The 21137-nt window shown below is 31.6% G+C and overlaps 1 protein-coding gene across 1 annotated transcript; it reads left to right on the plus strand.

Annotated features, from left to right (window-relative positions):
* The first annotated feature begins 4896 nt into the window (after positions 1-4896).
* LOC134680958 (uncharacterized) lies at positions 4897-19486 on the plus strand. The gene is made up of 8 exons (XM_063540272.1): positions 4897-4975; positions 6944-7669; positions 11340-11472; positions 12883-13288; positions 14121-14343; positions 14846-15059; positions 15975-16028; positions 16399-19486. Exons 2-8 carry the CDS (start codon positions 6973-6975, stop codon positions 16631-16633), a joined length of 1962 nt encoding a protein of 653 aa, XP_063396342.1. The 5' UTR covers positions 4897-4975; positions 6944-6972; the 3' UTR covers positions 16634-19486.
* The last annotated feature ends 1651 nt before the right edge of the window (positions 19487-21137 follow it).

Consider the following 21137-nt stretch of genomic DNA (forward strand, 5'->3'; position numbering starts at 1 on the left):
GGAAAGTCCTTTATAAATAGCAAAATTAAATACTGAAACGAATCTAACGAATGGAAAATAACTGTCATATTCTTGATATTTCCTCATCTATGAAATGGCATGTTTAACCTTGTTTTTATGACTAACTTAACCTCTCATTTGTATGACAGTCGCATAGTATTCCAGATGAAGTGCGTTTTGAAACCAATCTTACGATCATTCGTATTATCCTGCAGATAAAAGTTGTTTATACATACCCTTACAATATTGTTTTATATTCACCTTACAATTTAGTATAAACGTAGTAATCGGATTTAATGTATTTCTGTTAAAAGTACTAACAAGCATGTACAAGTTAATTTGAAAGGCATAACTCATACAATATATTCATACTTACAAATTTCATGTTTCTATATATAACACCTTTATTCAAATAAAGATAATAGAACAGACTGTTTTTTTTAAACTAGATACAAGTCCAGCAACTATATATACTATAAAGGAAGCATACAGAGGCGGGGGAGATTGCCAATGGGCTAAGACACTTCAGCTTTTACTTCTTTTAATTACTATTTTAAGAAGAAAAAAATAAGCTTACTTATTATAGAACCTACACTTAAACTATGATGACGGCCACTTAACATGCTAAGTTTGGAGACTATGTAGAACGCGTGTATCTTAATCGGACTTGAAATAAAGGGTAGCACTATACATTTATGCCTGCCTCATATCTAAGCTTTCCTTTAATTCACGTTCCGATATATATATGTTGTCCTTTAATATTCAAAAGTATTAAGATTATATTTAACGCAGATATTCCATCGAATTGAAATGTGTCATATCTTTACTTTCATCTAGAAATTGAGCATAAGGAACGTTTGAAAATAAAATTTTATCGCTAAGAGAGGATTTCATCCTCCCAATTGTGGACATTCCATTTCACTGTAGCAACATTCCAGCAGCGTCTGCATATGGAACACTATATCTACTAGTTGATCTCATTCTGATATGCCATTGCTTGTGTGTCCTATAATGATTTATTTGATAGATGGTTGCTTCTAACATGGGAGTTATTACTCAAAGACTTTTAAACACTAAAGATAAAGTCATCCCTTCGAAAGTTTTACATTCGTTAGTCTTCATATTTTATAACTTTCCTGTTTACAAAAGTGTGATTTTTTCGAAATACTAAGGATCTTCTGATCCCAGGGATGGAATACTTTAGCCGTATTTGGCACAACTTTTTGGAATTTTGAGTCCTCAATGCTCTTCAAATTTATCCTTGTTTGGCTTTATAACTATTTTGATCTGAGCGTCACTGATATGACTTAAGTAGACGAAACGCGCGCCTGGTGTATCACCAACTTGTGTTTGTTTATTCCGTGAGGAACATACTGATGTCACTAGCAGGATCAGTTTACACTGCTGTAGTACTGGATATCACCGCCGGATTTTCGGGGTTTGAGTTGTTCTGTTCTTAAGTTTCTACTAATCGTTTTATTGACTTGTTTCGCCTTCTTTGTTTATTTTATTTTCTATGACGTTGGCAGTTTCTTTTATGCTCATGAGTTATGGATGTAATGTTAGTTCTTGCTGACCCATTGATGTAAACTGGTTGTGTTTTAACGATGAACAATGTTTTTTCTAGTGAACAAAGTGACCTTCTTATTGCGAGACTTTCATTCGAATTTAAACCCTACCCTCATAAATTAAATTGCATTTATATATACCATTACCTCGACATGACGAATTTGTACATTAAACGTTTATGAGTATGCGCTATTGTGAATACAAATATATAGCTGTTAGTGAAAAAACAACGCATCCAGTGTCGAAAGAATTTTGCATGGATCTTTCAATACCATACCCGTATCAACCCTAGACACCATTATCTTTCCGAGAGACCTGCTCGAGACATTATAGCAAAGTGAGTTGATAAAGCCTGTGCAGTTGTGACATTGCAAAGGACCTGATATAAAACGATTGCCATTGATTATTTTACACATGAACACTTACTTTCTATATATAAAACGTGTTAATAAATGGTTTGTTTTTTTTTTTTTTGTCCAGCCTTCGACTTTTCTCGAAAAAGCGAGACATAGCGATCCTACATTCCGTCGTCGGTGTCATCGTCGGCGGCGGAGGCGGCGGCGTCCACTCTGTGTTTAAAGTTTTTGAAATTCTAATAACTTAATTAAACTATCCTCGATTTGTACCAAACTTGGACAGAAGCTTGGTTATGATCATTAGATAGTATCCAGAAGTAAATTTATTATTTATAAATGGACTTTTTTTGCGAGGAAACATTACGTTCGCTCTGTAGTTATTTTTTTTTTAATTTTAATAACTTTCTTAAACTATCCTGGATTTGTACCAAACTTAGACAGAAGCTTGTTTCGGATCTTAAGATAGTATCCAGAAGTATATTTAGTAAAGAAAACCCTGTTTTCCCGTATTTTACTTATAAATGAACTTAACATTTCTGCAATTAAACATTACATTCACTCTATGGTTAAAGTTTTTAAAATTTTAATAACTTTCTTAAACTATCCTAGATTTGTACCAAACTTGGACAGAAGCTTGTTTATGATCAAACACTAGTATATAGAAGGGATTTTTTTTTAATTTGGTACCTGTTTTTCACATTTCACTTATAAATTGACTTAGATTTTCTTCCAGTTATAACATTACATACAGTCTGCAGTTAAAGTTTTAAAAACATTTATTAGATTCATAAACTATCCTGGATTTTTACCAAACTTGGACAGAAGCTTCTTACAATCAAAAGATAGTATCGAGAGGAATATTTTTATGAATTATTTTCCTCAATTTTGTTGAGTCTGCGATTAACAGCAAAAGTAGGCGAGACACTGGGTTCCGCGTAACCCTTACAAATTTTTATTAATTTTATGCGATTTTCCTTCAATGATCAGTTGTCGCAAAAAGCTCAGATTTGACAATCCTTTTTCAACATGTATTTCTTTTAAAATTATCATAAAGAATTGATAGGTTGATTAATAAAGCATGCATTATATGAATTCTTACTTATGTCTTTAGTATTATACAACACCTTATTTCAAATATAAATGTATACACGAGCTTTATTAAGTGCGTATAAATCAAATAATAGTAAATATTAAATAAACAAAAGCGGAAGAGATTGTCAACCGGTTAAAACACTTAAAGGTCCACGTGTTATAATTGGAAGAGACCATTTGCTTAAGTCAACGCCTAATTACTATCAAACCTACATGTACAGTTAAACCTATAATATGTCTCTGTTTAATATTTATGCAAAGGCTGGTATTTGTAACTTAAAATGGAAACATATTCCTTGCTGCTCCCTTCTCTCACAAGTGTTTGGTACTTTTCAAGAGAAAAGTTTACTTTTTCGGAGTCGTGACGACTTTTCGCAGTTTCTGAGCCGGCACTTCGGATTTTAATGTGTGGCATGTCCTGGGCCCCTGTGAGGGTATATATATAATCTAAGACACAAAAAAATGCCGAATATGAAACATCAGATTGTTCGTTTTAATGAGAGTGGTAGGCTTCAAAGTCAGATTCGTTATTTGTACTTCTTGAAGTTGAAAGAAAATCAGTCCAAACTGAAGGAGGAAGCAACACATTATTCTCTGTACATGTATGAAAAAAACAAACATTACTGAAAATTTTATTTTGACCACTAAGAGGCGCGTACAAGGTGGAGGACGGGGTGTACATGTATCTGCACGGAAGACTGTGAAATTAAATTGCCGTTTCACGATGAACAAACAATAAAAAAATTCTTTCACGTTGATCTTTTTTACCGATTTCTCAAAACACGGTGAATAACGAACCTTATTCTCGGCTATACGTGAAATAAAACTGGCTAAACACGTTGCACGAAAATAACCCTTTACCACCCTCCACTAAGTTTAATCTTAAGTCGATTCAATTTATTGGCTCAAGTAATCCTATCAGAAAAAAACAGCCATATTCATCATTAGGGTGTCTAAGATTATAACCTCTTTTCATACATGTATTAACCTTCATTGTCGCTGTTATATACTGACTATGTGTGAGGGTAGTTGAACCCTCTTCATCACAGGAAATTTCTCACAAGTTGAAAATCTCTGACATAACATTGTAATTGCAGTTCTTCTCTTATCAAAATCATTTCTATTACTGAAATGATAGCTAGGTAACAAGAATTTTTAATTACTAATACTTTCATAAATCCAAATTTCATCCAAAGAAAATTCAGAAAATGGAAACACTTTCAAGATTTTTTGACATATTTATAGATATTTTTAATTTAAACGGAAGAGAGACTCAAGTGCACCTTTTATATATATATCAATTTGTAAATCCATGAACACAGCTGAGAGAAACAGTGCAAAATCATTATTGTATTTTGTAGTTTAACAGTTTGTTCTTATGTTGTGTTGTTACACCACGCGCACTGTTCAATGTTATGGGAGGGTTGAGCGTTCACAACTTGACATATTTAATCCCGCAACATTCATTGTGTGCCTTACCCAAGGCAAGAGGCTTTAATTCAGAGGTTGGAACCCCCCTTTTTTTTGGACGATCAATGCATTTGAATGGGAGCATATAGTTGGACCCCCCCCTTTTTAAAATGGCTGGATCCGCCACTGGACTTGGTTAATACATGAGGTCGTTCACCTCACAGTTTGTTGAGTATTTTAAAGTTTCTACTGCATGTAGATTTTTTTATTATTATTATTTCCATTGCAGTCGATCTATAGTTTGCTAGTCTACATTGTATTATTCACATAAAATTTCACTCCAAAAATTGTACTCCAGTCGGGACTGTCCAAATGTCATTCCACCACTCCACTCCAATACTCCACTTCAACACTCCACTCCATAAGATACATTATGCCCATGAAAGGGGAGATAATAAAACTTCAGACGGTCAAGGGGAGACAACTTTGAAATACAAAATAAGGTCGACGAAAATTGAAAGTAACAAGAATTTTTATGGGAAATGAAGGTATGATATTAATCTGAATAGGCACAACACCATTCTTTCAGTATGCATAATAACATCATAATCAGGAAGCCATCGAATGGAATAATTCACGTTGCAGGTAACTCCACAAGAGTGAATAGATTCTGCATGATCTGACCCATAAATCATGTCAAATACTGAAATAGACAAAAATCGCTGTGTTTACACCTGGAAAATTATTATATGAGTACAAACAAACTTGTGCAAATGGAAAATTGGAAAGCCTTAAAGCCCTCATTTATGTATCAGATATAACATGAGACAAACTATGGGAAGTAAAATCTGAGATAACCCTGGGTAACGATTGAACTGTATTGTACTTTGTAGTAATTGATATGGACAATATTAATAAGATTTGAATGTAGGTACCTCCACAACTACATATGATTTAAAGACAGTGAACATGCATGGATGGTGTATATTACTACTAGCTATACATAGATATTAATTAATTCAGGTCTCACTAAACATGCTAAATAGTAACAAGAAGCGACAAGTAGCGTCAAGAAGCCACAAGTACAATGTAGTGTCAAGAAGCTACAAGAAGCGACATGATGGAACAAATTAGTGACAAGAAGAAAAATTTAGCAACAAGAAGAATAAATCATTGACATGAAAACAAATTTAGCCTAAAGAGATCCAGATTCTTCTTTTTCTTCTTCTTCCAAGTAAAGAACCAAATTTATACTGAATGTGTATGGTCCTGTGAAAACTTTGTCCAGTGCCAGGGAAGGCAGCAAGTCTCCTCCAAGTTATTTACATATATATAAAACACTCACCAATTTACAATTAACATTATATACACGCTTTGCTGTGTATTTCCTTCCTGAGCCTGCTTTTAGATTAATTATTCTTAATCAGGTTAATCCTGTTAATCAATTTTATTGTCATTAAACATTTACAATGTACAATGATTGTGGCAATACTGCATACAAGTTTAAACAAATAATAAACAACAAAAAGTCTTTTGTGGAGAGTTGTCTCATTGGCAATCATACCACATTTTATTTTATGTTAAACAGTATATAAAAAAACAACATCAATGGATATTTTGGAGAAAAAAAAGTTTGTTTCCAGTTTTGGAGAAAAAAATAATTTGTTTTTGAGCCTGAGGAAAAAAAATGTTTGTTTCACCCTCAGCTGCCAATATATGTAATGCTAAAATTGAAAGAAAAAATTGTTTTCGACTTGTCGCCAATAAAATAGATTGCTTTTCGTCGAAGGCGAGTTTGTCTGGGAAAAAAATCCATAACCCCCCCAGAAAATCAAATGGTTGCTGTCTTAGTGTGTCGCTTTAAAATAAGGTAAAGTAACATCCTTAAAACCTCATCAGTTTTCTTCTAGTGTTTTGATAATTATTTTCAAATGAAAAATGAATGGTGTAATGATCAAGGCCTAGTTCATTCATAGAAATTTTTTTTAATTTTAAGTCGGGTTAATATGAAACATTTCAAACATAAGCTGTGTAGAGCTTTTCATCAACATTTTATATATAAGAAGATGTGGTGTGAGTGCCAATGAGACAACTCTTCATTCAAGTCACAATTTGTAAAATGTAAACCTGTATACATTTTTGTACATTTTAGGTCAAATTACGGCCTTCAACATGGAGCCGTACTTCACACCGTACAGCAAGCTTAATAGGGCCCCAAAAATGACTAGTGTAAAACCATTCAAACTGGAAAACCAACGGACTTGTTTACATCCGCTGGAGACCAAATACAACTGAGTAAAAATTTTAGACCAATATAAAATTTATATCAGACAATTTCCTTTCAACACAATGTTTGCTAAAATCAAACTTAAACTTTTGAAAAATATGTAGTTTTATAAGATATATAAAATTGCAAAAAATGTAAGTGACAAATTTATACTGTACCTTATTTCATTGTATTCAACATGTTTAAAGGCTTTTCATGTTTAATGATTTTTTTTATTGATTTTTTTCAGATGATATTCAATGACAGCATCTTCTGATTATGAAAATTCTTAATTTTAATAATGGTGACACAATTAGTTATCACTTGCCTTTATTCATTGGTGATTTAGAATTGTGTTGTCAAGGAGATGTAACCGTGTGGAACTCTTCTTGTAAGAAAACAAATAAAATAGAATGGCCAATTGTTGATGGTAGATTTAAAGCTTTGGTAAAGCTTGTTTGTGGAAAGAACTTAATATGCATAGAATGGGGAAGCGAACTTTTGACTTTGACCTTGTTTTTCCATCCTCCATTATTCAGACATTATGTACGTCCAGTTTACATCATTTGTTCCAATGACGATGGTTATTTTCAAGGGCCAGATGATGAAGATTGTTCACCACAATGTGCCCAAGAAAAGATAACTCTTGCAGCCATGTTGATTCAGTCATTTACTGCTGAAAAAATGTCAGAACATGGATTCCAAAGATCTACATTCCAGGTTGAGCATGGCCAAGACAATGAACCGGGTTGTAAAATATTCCAAAGTAAACTAACTCGCAATGAAGCTCATAGTATGACTGGTGATGAACTGTGGTCGTACTTTGCTCGGGAACTTATTGAGTTTGATTCAGCGTCAAAAGACTATTGTAAATGGTTCTGTTTTATGTCATTCACAAGATATTTCCCTCCAGAAAACTATGTGCCAAAAACTCACGGAGAAATATTGAAATCTACAAAAGGCCATACTGCTTTAGGTAAGATGAAAATAAATATGTTTTGGTATAAATTTTTGTGTGTTTAGAAATTTTCATAACCTATTCAAATTGCATTTGATAGAAAAAAGAAAAAGAAAGAGGAAATCTACTTATATGAACCCCTTAAGTGGCCTCGTGATAGCATGTTGACCTCAAGAAATGGAGGTCATTGGGTTCAATCTTCTGTTTTGATACATCAAAGACTAAATTGGTGCTCGATTCTTTTTCCACCAATCAGATACTCAGATAGTATTAAGGAGTATGAAAAAGCTACTCAAAGTCCAAATGTTGTGTCTATTAAAGTTACTATATATACATAGTAACAGACTAGTAAAAATCAATTCTTGATGAATCGTTTACAAAGCTTTTTAGCTCACCTGGCCCGAAGGGCCAAGTGAGCTTTTCTCATCACTTGGCGTCCGGCGTCCGTCGTCGTCGTCCGTCGTCGTCCGGCGTTAACTTTTACAAAAATCTTCTCCTCTGAAACTACTGGGCCAAATTTAACCAAACTTGGCCACAATCATCATTGGGGTATCTAGTTTAAAAATTGTGTCCGGTGACCCCGCCAACTAACCAAGATGGCCGCCATGGCTATAAATAGAACATAGGGGTAAAATGCAGTTTTTGGCTTATAACTCAAAAACCAAAGCATTTAGGGCAAATCTGACATGGGGTAATATTGTTAATCAGGTTAAGATCTATCTGCCCTGAAATTTTCAGATGAATCTGACATTCCGTTGTTAGGTTGCTGCCCCTGAATTGGTAATTTTAAAGAAATTTTGTTGTTTTTGGTTATTATCTTGAATATTATTTCAGATAGAGATAAACTGTAAAAAGCAATAATGTTCAGCAAAGTAAGATCTACAAATAAGTCAACATGACCAAAATGATCAGTTGACCACTTTAGGAGTTATTGCCCTTTATAGTCAATTTTTAACCATTTTTCGTAAATCTTAGTAATCTTTTACAAAAATCTTCTCCTCTGAAACTACAGAGCCAAATTTAACCAAACTTGGCCACAATCATCATTGGGGTATCTAGTTTAAAAATTGTGTCCAGTGACCCCGCCAACTAACCAAGATGGCTGCCATGGCTATAAATAGAACATAGGGGTAAAATGCAGTTTTTGGCTTATAACTCAAAAACCAAAGCATTTAGAGCAAATCTGACATTGGGTAATATTGTTAATCAGGTGAAGATCTATCTGCCCTGAAATTTTCAGATGAATTGGACAACCTGTTTTTGGGTTGCGGCCCCTGAATTGGTAATTTTAAGGAAATTTTGCTGTTTTTGGTTATTATATTGAATATTATTATAGATATAGGTAAACTGTAAACAGCAATAATGTTCAGCAAGGTCAGATTTACAAATAAGTCAACATGACCAAAATGGTCAGTTGACCTCTTTAGGAGTTATTGCCCTTTAAAGTCAATTTTTAACCATTTTTCGTAAATTTTATATATCTTTTACTAAAATCTTCTTCTCGGAAACTGCTGTGCCAAATTGATCCAAACTTGGCCACAATCATCTTTGTGGTTTCTTGTTTAAAAAATGTGTCCGGTGACCTGGCCATCAAACCAAGATGGCCGCCATGGCTAAAAATAGAACATAGGGGTAAAATGCAGTTTTTGGCTTATAACTCAAAAACCAAATAATTTAGAGAAAATCTGACATGAAGTAAAATTGTTAATCAGGTCAAGATCTATCTGCCCTGAAATTTTCAGATGAATTGGACAACCTGTTTTTGGGTTGCGGCCCCTGAATTGGTAATTTTAAGGAAATTTTGCTGTTTTATATTGAATATTATTATAGATATAGGTAAACTGTAAACAGCAATAATGTTCAGCAAAGTAAGATCTACAAATAAGTCAACATGAACGAAATGGTCAATTGACCCCTGTAGGAGTTATTGACCTTTGTAGTCCATTTTCAATCTGCTTCCTTTGTTTAATATTCACATAGACCAAGGTGAGCGACACAGGCTCTTTAGAGCCTCTAGTTGGTTTTAACAATATTTAATAAAACAACAAAAAACAAAAATAACCCTCCCCCTCCCCACCCCCACCCCCCACCCCCCCCCCCCCCCCAAAAAAAAAACAAAAAAACTACAGAATTATCTGGTTCACAATGCCAAGGTTTTATTTATGTAATTATATTTTTATTCTTTGAATTAACATTTGACTTAGATTTTTGCTAGTTCTATTCATATATGTATCATGATTGTGTATACAACATGGATAAATAACTTAAATTTATGTACACATGGATTTCCCCATATTTTCCCACAAAAATAACAGGAAGTTTTAATCAAACATAAATGAATAGACTTTAAACATGTGCTCATGCACAAAGTGTATGTGTTTGCTAGAAAACTTCTTTATTTTATTATTTGGATGTGGATGTTCAGTTTTAAGGTAAAGTCAAGCATTTATATCTATATCTATAGAAGAAATTGCAATGCATTTTAAAGATAAACCATGAATTTTCAAATTGAAGAAACTAGGTCATATATATCATGTACATGTATATATGTGTGTTTGGTGAATGATCCCTCAAACTGTCTGACTGGAAGAAACAATGACCATGATTATTGCAACTGGAAAATATATTGTGCAAATAGTGCAATAAATGTTTTAAAATATTAAGAGATCATTTTAGGCTTTAGCCATGGTTTCATGCATATGTACATGTACATCATGTACATCATGAAGAAAAATGTTTTTTTGTAAAAAATTGGATATTGGGATCACATTTATTGACACAAAATGTTCTGAAATTAAAAGGCAAAATTCTGGATTTTTTTACATTCATCATGTTCATGTGTGACATTCACTTCTCTTTGATGCTTCTTTATAGCAAAATTTGAAACTATAGTGTGACTTCAATGCCATGAGGATGATAAAATATAGGAAAATGTTTTATTTCCTTGAATTTCAATGGCAGACAAATCCAAGACTGGTTTATTTGAAGGCAAAACAAAATAAGTACGGAACTGTAAATTCAGAAATAAGTGTGTGCATTATTATTGCAATTTGGTCATTTTGGATTGCAATATTGTGAAAAATCCTGTTAAATTCATATAAAAAATGTGAGTTTGAATTATTGCAATTATACTCATGTAACCCTGTTGTATTTTTTGCAATAATAAAAACAGGGCAGTATAATTTAGAGTAAATTATAGGGTTATTGCATGAATATTGGGGAATATAGAATTTTGAAGATTAATTGCACACTTGTGGTTACTTTCTGTGGGAATATTACATTGATATAGCATAGCAATTTAATATTTCCCACAGAAAGTTATTGCATATCAATATAATGTTTCCCACAGAAAGCATGGAAAGTAACCAAAAGTTAGCTTGCAATAAATTCCAATATTGCACTAGTGCAATAAATCGTCAAAGTTCATGACGTCATCAACAAAAAAATCTTAGTTTTAACCAATTTTTCTTTCAAATTTTATATTTCTATACAACAATGTACAATAAAAGGGTTATTGCATGAATATTAGGGCATATTGTCCCTTGTAGAACATATATTGCACTCTCAAGCTTGTGCAATATAAAATTCTACTCGGAACAATATTCCCCTATATTATTACATAGTAAGTTATATTTTTCTACTGCAAATATTGGATTTTTCTCCTCACGATTGTGATCTTGTTCTACAGGTGGCGGAGGGCTAGCTTTATTTGGGACAGGAAGTCTTCACACATGGGCCAGAAGTGTGGATGAAATTAGTCAAAGGTTTACAGATAACAGAAAGATAGACAGAAGAAAATTTATGGATGATAGTGCCTATAGGTTATATTCTTCTTTTCATCTTATTGTCTTAGTGGTTAAATTTTAAAAAAAAACGACCTACCCTAACACACATATTATTTGTTTTGGCGTTAGTACCTTCAGGGAGGTTGATACATGTATGATGACCCTTTGAATATTTTCAATGACATACATACTGACGTATACATATAAAACTTTACTCTGATAAACACTATATGGCTTGTTTATTACTAATACCTATTTAAAATGCTTTATATGTTATTTTCTAAAACATTGTTAAAGTCACAAAACAGTTCAGCTTTTGAAAGCAATTCAAGAAGAAATTGAAATATGTCAGTAAAATAAAAATTAAAATATAAACAAAGTTATTTGAATCAAGACATCTATTTTTCATTTTATCCATTTCCTTATTTACATTACTTTTTATTTAGATACATTTTTTACTTTAATTTTACATAATACCATTAGTTACATGTTGTTTAATGTCATGGTCAATGCTATTTGGTGGAGGGAACTTATTTCATATCATATGACAAATGTTAACAAATCATCAAAACAGGAATTATGCTGAGTCAGTAGTATTTACACAGGAGACAGGTGAGTATTGCAGCTTACTTAAAAGCCTGTAATCTAGTCCTGGATTTCATGGAGGATGGTTCTGAAATACATACATATCTGCATGTCTGAGTCTCTAAGTTGTGATATGAACTAATCAATATTTTCACCTCTTATCAAATCAAATGTTATCAATCAATGGAAGGAGTTAAAAACACCTGCAATATTCCTGGCTTGGTACAGAAAAAGAAAATGGGTGATTAAACCTGCTTTTATCATGTTTATAAGTAGCTAAACCTAGGCCTCAAAGTTATTTGAGAGTTGTTATTGTTCTGTTATACTGACAAAATATTATTATCATATATACATCATACTATTTCTTCAGTAAGATTCATCAGTTATGCTCTAGACTGGAAATCGTTGAAATTGAGGAAACAGCCTAAAGGAAAGTCAAAAAGTTATTGGACCTGTACAAAATAGCATAATTTGTCTTAGATCAACTTTGCTTTAAGTGTTTTAACTTCTTGAAAGAATTTAGATCAGTCATATAGAAGCAATGTCTTGGACGAGTTAAAAATACTGCATTGATCAATATGTTTTTTTCTTCAGAAATTATGTCCCTTTTAAATGTAATGAAAATTAAATTGTAATGAACATTGAAAAGATAATAAATGACTTGTGTATTTCAGGGGGAGGGGGGTCTTTGTTAGGTTCTTCATTTATTTTTATATGATTATGTTTGCAAAGACAGACCCTTAATTTATGTTATTTTACGTTTAAAGGCTTAATATGATATTAGAACTTTTACAAATTATAGCAGAGTAAAATTTTTAAAAAGAATATGCAAGACATTTTTTGTTTTTGGTGGTTTTTCAGAGAAACTTACTGGGGTAACTATGCCACAGGACTTGGTGCTTCACTACATGAATTGGGCCACACTTTTGACCTGGCCCACACTCCTACAGGTATCATGGCTAGAGGGTTTGATGACATCCATAGAGTGTTTACAGTTCAGAGGTCAAAGGTCAGCAGGGAAAGTTCAGAAAGAAGCAGAGAACCTAGCAGCAGCAGAGAAAGTCTTCCAAAAACAACCACTAACGAAGAAAATGGCAAATCTATATGTGGCTATCATCCTGAACATCAAAAATCAAAACACATAAGCTCAGGAAGCTCCAGTGAAGATAGTTTAATGATTACCTCCCTTGAAGATAAGGGGAGGCAATCCAGTGTCAGTCCATCTAATGCACCTTGCAAACTTTATTTTAATAGTCCAATAAGAAAGGTGAGAGTGAAATTTATAAGAGGTAAAAGTTGTCATATAAAGATCAAGAATAAGCCAATCTATGTATTCACAGAAAAAATAAATGTTAACCATTAAAACAGAAAAAAAGTATTAACATATTAGAATGCAATTTGACAAAATGCAGTCTTTCACTTGTACTTTTTGATGATTTTTGTAAGGGATACATGATTTGTTGCAAGTTTAACACTTTTTTAACTGAAATGAAAAAAATAGTGTTTATATTACCAAATTTGCAAAGATAAGGTATTAATTCAGCCATTCGGTAATGGTTGGGCAAAGCTCTGATTCTTTCACAGATTTGGCTATACTTTTTGGACCTTTTTGATTATAGCTCTTCATCTTTTATATAAGATTTGGATTTTCAAATATTTTGGCCACAAGCATCACTGAAGAGACATGTATTGTGGAAATGGGCATCTGGTGCAAGAAAATTGGTACTGTTAATTTTATTACACTTAAGATAAAGACAGTGGTCAATCCTATTTGAAAAGGAACTAAAGAAAACTGGAGAATTATCACATTCTTACATTCAATTAAAGGGTCATAATTACTATCAACAGCAAAAATTATGTATGATGGTTTATAAGACACCACATGATATTATTACTGAGGGGTGGGGTGAAAACAAATAAATTCTGTTACCAAAAAAGAATTATGAGAGATTTGAAAAAAAAAGTGGTCTACCCAACCTCTACCCTACAAGTTTTCCTCGAATTGTCCTAATTTGTATAATTGAAATAAGGATGTCTATACAGTGAACAAAATTAAGTCACATTTTTGTAGTTTTCACCACATGAATTTATGATTTCAGCCTTCCTCCATCGGCAGCAATAGTGTATCACCTCAACCTTTAGTTGTCAAACTAGAAACAGGGTTCAAGTCCAAAAAATCACCTTCATCAATGACCATTAGCATTAAGAATTATGATGGAACAGAGAAACATCAGATGTTACGTCATGAAGACGGATTTGAAGTTGTGACGGAACTACTTCTTAGCCAGGAAGGGAAGCTACTAAACAAAACTTGTAGACGAGGTACGTTGAGTGTCTTATTTACTACTGTGAATTTATTATAATTCATTAAGTATCATTTTCCATGAATCTTGTTGGTATAGGTAAATCCTTAATCTATATGTTTAACGATGTACATATAGCTGGTATGCAGATTAGGGCAAAATCGTGTCATATCCAGGGGGGGGGGGGGGGAATTCCTTCATTCACAAAAAATTGTAATTCTTTAAAAAAAAAAAATGAATTCACATTTCCATTAGCAGTACCTTAAACTGTTGATATATTGCCATTCATGGGATACCAATTTTTCTTGGATTTCGAGCATAATGTTTCAACTACAAATTTAAATGGAAAACAAAGTATGTCTCTGGGATTGTAATTGGACTTGGCCAAATCCATGAATTAAGATATCCACAAAAATATAATTTTCCTGTAATCCTCAAAACTTGGTTACAACAAAAATAAATAATTACACAATAACTAGATAAAAATGTAGTGTACATTGATGTAACAAATCTATTTTTAGAAAGAAACAGTTCCTGCTCCTCCACCAGTTCTACCTCAGCGCCTCAGTCACCTGTTCGTATGCCTTCACGTTCTACTTCACAGTCGCCAATGACTACAGTGCCAGCCATGTTACCTAACTCTCCAGAGGAACCAATCAGAATTCCAGATATTATGTACCAAGATGGTGGAGCCCATTGGTATAGGTCATCAGCTGTACTTTTACATTACCATAAGTATGTTTTGGTACATTCAGGTTATACTACTAAAAATTCATTATCATCTGTTGTGTATACTATTTTATGGATTAAATAGGTAAACAATAAATTGAAATTTTCAACAAAGTATAAATATTTTATAGGCTTGTTACTGTCGATGATGTAGACTTTCGCAATCCACTAAATCAGATATCCATGAGAATAGATTTTTTTTTTATCAATGAGGAGATTTACAGGAGAAAAAAAACATAATAGTAAGACATACAATGATTCTAGTCCATTTTTCTGTGAGAGAAAAAAAAACAGTCCTTGAATACAGATAAACATCAAAAGTTGAAGATGTGGTATGATTGCCATGAGACAACTCTCAATCATGGTGGAGACCAAAAGACATAGAAATTAACAACTATGGGTCACTTTTCAGTCTTCAACAATGAGCAAAACCCATAATGCATAGTTAGTTATAAAATAAACCTTCAAATGACAAATGTAAAGCAATTTAAAAGACAATGAACAAGAAAACTAATGTCCTGATTTATGTACAAATTAATGAACTAAAACAAATACGATATATACCGGTATATGAAAAAGAAGATTTGGTATGATTGCCAATGAGACAACACTCCACAAAAGACTAAATGACACAGAAATTAACAGCTATATGTCACCCTATGGCCTTAAACAATGAGCAAAGCAAACACCCTATAGTCGGCTATAAAAAGCGCCAAAATCACAAATGCATAACAATTCAAACAAGAAAACCAACGGCCAATTTAATGTACAAAAAAATGAACAAAAAATATAAATATGTAACACAGCAACAAACGAGAACCACTGAATTACATGCTCCTGACTTTTGACAGGCTCATACATACAGAATGTGGTGGGGTTTAATGTTACATTTTCATTGAAAATTTATGATTTTTTTTACAGATGGTTTAATCAGACCAGCCAATGCAATCAGAAATATTTACCGTCTGTCTCAGGGTAAGTGTCGAAAATAATGTTGACATTGAGGAGTTTTTGCTTATGACCTTTTCTACGTAGATGAATAAACTCATGACAAGGATATTTTATTATTGTTAAAGGTTTACATTTAGATAATTTTTGTAAATGTCCACTGATTTTTTAAAGACAGTAAGATCATAGTAAGATGATTTTAAGGTATCTATTTCTAATGATTGTGTTTTTGGGGGTATTTATTTTCTTTTCACAAAGCATGTGATTGGAAGTTTGAATTGAAACTAAAAAAAATCTTAGTCATAGATACAACATTATGAAGCCCTTATTTAATTAAATACAATGTACTCCATTTCTTTGTAAAATAATAATGTTTAGATATTTCTCTTTCATACAGGAGTAAAATTAAAGCACCATGTGGTCTTCGTCTAGTGGAGCTGAGAAAAGATCCAGAAGGGGTGGTGTTCCATCATTGGGAGTTCATACATGATCCACCTCCCATGACTTTCACTTTGAAACTGTCCCGTATTGATAACATGCCATCCAGTGCCATTACTATTGTTGTATTGATTGAGGACAGCAGGGGAAATATACTGAAAAGGAAAATGAAAGTAAATGACCTTGAACCCTGATTGATAGAGGACATCAGGGGAAATATACTGAAAAGAAAAATGAAAGTAGATGACCTTGAACCTTGATTGATAGAAGACAACAGGGGAAATATAATGAAAAGGAACAGGAAAGTAGATGACCTTGAACCCTGATCAGAAGGTTGTCTAAACTTATTCCAACCAGGAAGGTGGTGAAATATGTTTTATCAAAATTTTAGAAATGTTCAAACTTATTTTAATTTTTTGACAGGGTATCATGGTATTATATTTTATGGTACTTAATTCTTGTTTTATAGAAAGGAAAGTATGAAAATAGTTATTACTTTTCATTTCTAATCCATTTCAAGGTATTTTTTTTTCTATTTTCTATTTTTCTATTTTCCTTTGAAGCTAATATAACAGAACCTAATTTTAATTTTGAAACTAGAATATACCAAATATACATGGCTTTAAATTTTATAAAGTTTTAATATTAAGAGACAACAAATATTAATACATTGAAAGGTACTACAGTATTAATTGTCATTAATTTTTTAATCAAATTTTTGAAGTGTTTATTCAAAAATGACTTCCTTTAGAGAAAAGAGGCAGCATTGGGGCGAATTTATCTATTTTTGAAATACCTCAAAAAGATAAAAACAATGAAGTCAACTTTTGATTTTTCAAATTTAAAGGCAGTCATGACAGTACAAATGTGATTTTGTTGAAAATAACCCTTGAGTCGGGTGAATCACAGTGAAACAAGGTGATTTCTGGTGATTTAAAGTGATAACTCTACCCTTTGACCTTTTAGAAATTCTATCTATGAAAACCAGGAAATATTTCAAAGTGAATAAACTCATAGAGTACAAAATTTGTGCTCAATACACCAACTCAAGTATTTTGTTTGCATGATTTCTGATTCTAAGTAGGATAATTGTGCTCTGAATTTTAAAGGCCTGTAATCACCAGCATTCATTTAAAAATTTCACAAAACAAGTGGATTTTAACAGAATCATATTTTGTGTAATGTATGCTTACAATTAAAAAAAATAGACACCTGTTTGGTTTATATTGATTACCTTACCACTGAAACTTCTTGTTGATTATGTGAATATTTTCTTTGTATCTTAAAGAGCCTTGATGACTAGATGGTCCGTAAATGTTGATATTATAGATTTATAGTTTATTTTTGTTTTATATGTATTTATTGGGTAAATTTGTTTTATATGTATTAACTGGGTATATTTATGTTTTTCTAATGTATTACCTCCCTTAGCTTGTTAATTATTTGTAAAGATTTTTGGAAAAGTTTAAAATTTTAATCTGCTAATAAGTGAGACAGGAATGTATAATGATGGTTGCTAGTCCATTGTTTATCCACAATATTTCCTAAAAGAGTGACAGGGTTTCATGTTAAAACATTTTTTCCAAAATCTTCGGTACCTAGTGGTATTATTACCAAAATTATTATATTTTTATTCCACAATTTTGTGTACTCTTTTGATAACATAACTCTGGACTATGCCATATATATTGTTAAGGGCTATTCTATTACAATGTACATGGGAGGGTAGGGAAGGACTTTCAAAATATCCCTACAACCAAGTACAATTTTTTTGCATAATGGTAATAGATGCATACCGAAAAATAGACACATGAACACATTCAACAATTAAACTTCCCTTCCATATATATTTTAATGGAATAGCCCTACTAAAGGGTTAATGATTGTGTGATTGCTTTGAATTATTTTTGACATATCAATAGTGGATATTTTGCTTTATATGCCATACATGGGTTGAATTTATGTTAAATTTTGCTTATATTTTACATTTATTTTTGGAATTTTATAATGGTGTTCACATTTTAATGTTTTATACCGTTGGTATTTGCTAAGCTTTGGTAAGTTATTGATAGGGTTGTTTTTTCAATTAAACAGGTTTTAAATTTTAGAATTGTTTTTCATGTTTTCATGTCAATGTAATCAGATCTCATCTAGAGGCTATTTTATTTTTATAAGTCATTGTCTATTTTTTGTTATACACTGATCTCAAATATGGCTTTCATTGTATAACAATCCAAACAGGAAAACAAACAGTCTGATCTATGAAATAAAACAAGAAACACTTATGAACCACATCTACAAAAGTCAATTACCGAGCAACAGGTTTTTAACTTCTTTGTTCTTTCAATAGTCAACAAATTTACATAGAAAATATCTTTCTAAATTAATATTATTGTCATGATTAAAATATATCTTACATAGAAAATGTCTTTCTAAATTAATATTATTGTCATAATTAAAATATATCTTACATAGAAAATGTCTTTTTAAATTAATATTATTGTCCTGATTAAAATATATTTAACAGTTTGGCCAATTATATGTTAAAGTAGTAACATAGGATTTTGTAAAGTTGATATTATATTTTCAAGTCATATTTGCGATTTCGATGACCTGAAATTTAATTAAGATAGTTTATGTGGTGTGTGTGTATATACAGTGAGTGTTTTATTTCTGTTAAACGAACTGCAACCAGTTCTACATCTTTAAATAAAGGGAATAAAGGGATTAAATGCACAGCAGCAGATTGTTTAAATGAGTACTTACATTCTGAATGATTCTATAGCTTTAATGGCACATCTTTTTAATTGAATAAAATACTAACAAGCTTTCAGCACAATTATTTTCAGCAAAATTGTCAAACATTGTGTACAAAAAATCCTATACCTCACTCTTAAATATGTGTAAGTGCCAAATGAAATACCAAAGTAAATATTATTCTGAAGATATACTTTTTCAATCATTTCTGGGGTATGGTATTATCTTTAAAGAAAAGTATAATAATACTTGGACTACATTGCTTTCAGGTAAATTCAATCTTATTTTTCCAGCAGATTGATTTTTTAAAATATTTTTCTAAATTTTATTTTAAACGTATTTTTTGAAAGTATGTGTTATTATCCTTTTTAAATGTAAAAGTCTCTTATTGTATATATTTTATTTTTGGAGACACACAATTATGTGAACCGAGAGTCAAAACATGAAAAATTTAGAATTTGTATAAAATATTAAATGAAAGCGATGATGAGATATTGATCTGGCTTTTTTTATGCATATACAAAATTGGTTTATCCATGACATAATTTTTTATTCAAGAGAACTATAGTTCTGAGTGCCTTCTATGAGCAAATCAATTAATATTAATTAAACCTGAATTTAAGTGAAGTGAAAGTTGAAAGAAAAAAATGGATATTCTTATTCAGCACCATTTGGTCACAAAGCTCTTAAAGTTTTGAAGTATATTTATAATCCTTCAAACAAAATGGCTTGGTTTGAGTTTTCAACTTCCTGATGAGGTTTATTTAAATCCTGGAAAAAATGCTTTGAATGTACAAAATGTATATGTTATTTTCCTGTGCAAGATCAAGATGTAGAAATTATTAACTTTTATATCAAAACTTTGCTTATTTGAAGAAAAAGAAACTGTACCAAGCAATTGTAACTTTTGACAATGCTAAGTTCATATGTCCAATGTTTCAGGGTCTTTCTTTTCAATTTATATACCAATGTATGGCTCCAGAGGTTGATTAAGGAGGGGATTGGCCTAGGGGTCCCCTCATGGAGAATAATATAAGATAGATACATTGACTTTTTACAAGTATCCCTTCAAACATTAGCTTTCCAGGGCAATTTTTTTTCAAAATCCTGGATTCAACTTGTACAATGTATTGTAAAATAAAAAGTGCCATGTTATATATTATACTCCTAGATCTCGTATAAATAGATATATTTTTCATTCCATATCGTGTATTACATGTGATATATATTTTAGCTCAGATTGTTATTGTTGTTTTGTTTATTGTTTTAGAAAGAATTTTGTTGGGATATATATATGTTTCTTTATTTAAATTGTAATATAACGAAGTTTACTCTTAGTTAAATCTTGGGCATATTACATACCTGTCAACCTGTGACGATGAAAATGCAGGTCATGACCTGCATTGAAGAATCAAATCTCAGGTCATAACGCGTACGAACATTTTCGAGCTGAATTTCAGTATTTGAGGTACATTTTCTTACAATGTATATCAAAGATACCAAAACATCAATGCATGTTCACTTGGTTCAGTCATTTTAAATCTTATTAATTTTTGTTTCATTGCACTCATAAAGATTTTAATAAAAATGTGTAACTCAGTCTTGTATCCTTTACTTTTTGGTATCATCATCCACTACCATTTTTAAAATATCTATTGTAATTTTAGAAAGTGTAGGGTTATTAGCTTTGTTGCCTTCAATCAAATCTTATCCTATTTCATAGGGAAATTAGAACTTGATAAAATATAGTAATACAGTAAAAGGGAGTATAAATGTAAAAAATAATTTTCAACTTTTTTTTAAATATTGAATAAAGGTTTAAAAATATTGAAAAGTTATTTTTCAATATGTATTTGAATTTTATATTTTTAATGATTTAATCTTTTTCACCCATAAAACGTAAATATAAGGAATAACTTTGAATGGTGACAAATAAGGGGA

The sequence above is a fragment of the Mytilus trossulus genome, chromosome 8 (genome assembly GCF_036588685.1).
Source record: "Mytilus trossulus isolate FHL-02 chromosome 8, PNRI_Mtr1.1.1.hap1, whole genome shotgun sequence".
Lineage (NCBI taxonomy): Eukaryota > Metazoa > Mollusca > Bivalvia > Mytilida > Mytilidae > Mytilus > Mytilus trossulus.

Excerpts from the sequence above, each read along its gene's own strand:
- LOC134680958 (XM_063540272.1), top strand. The coding sequence starts at position 6,973 with ATGAAAATTCTTAATTTTAATAATGGTGACACAATTAGTTATCACTTG. Across the intron at positions 7,670-11,339 it reads AAAAGGCCATACTGCTTTAG|GTGGCGGAGGGCTAGCTTTA; the intron begins GTAAGATGAAAA and ends CTTGTTCTACAG. Across the intron at positions 11,473-12,882 it reads ATGGATGATAGTGCCTATAG|AGAAACTTACTGGGGTAACT; the intron begins GTTATATTCTTC and ends GTGGTTTTTCAG.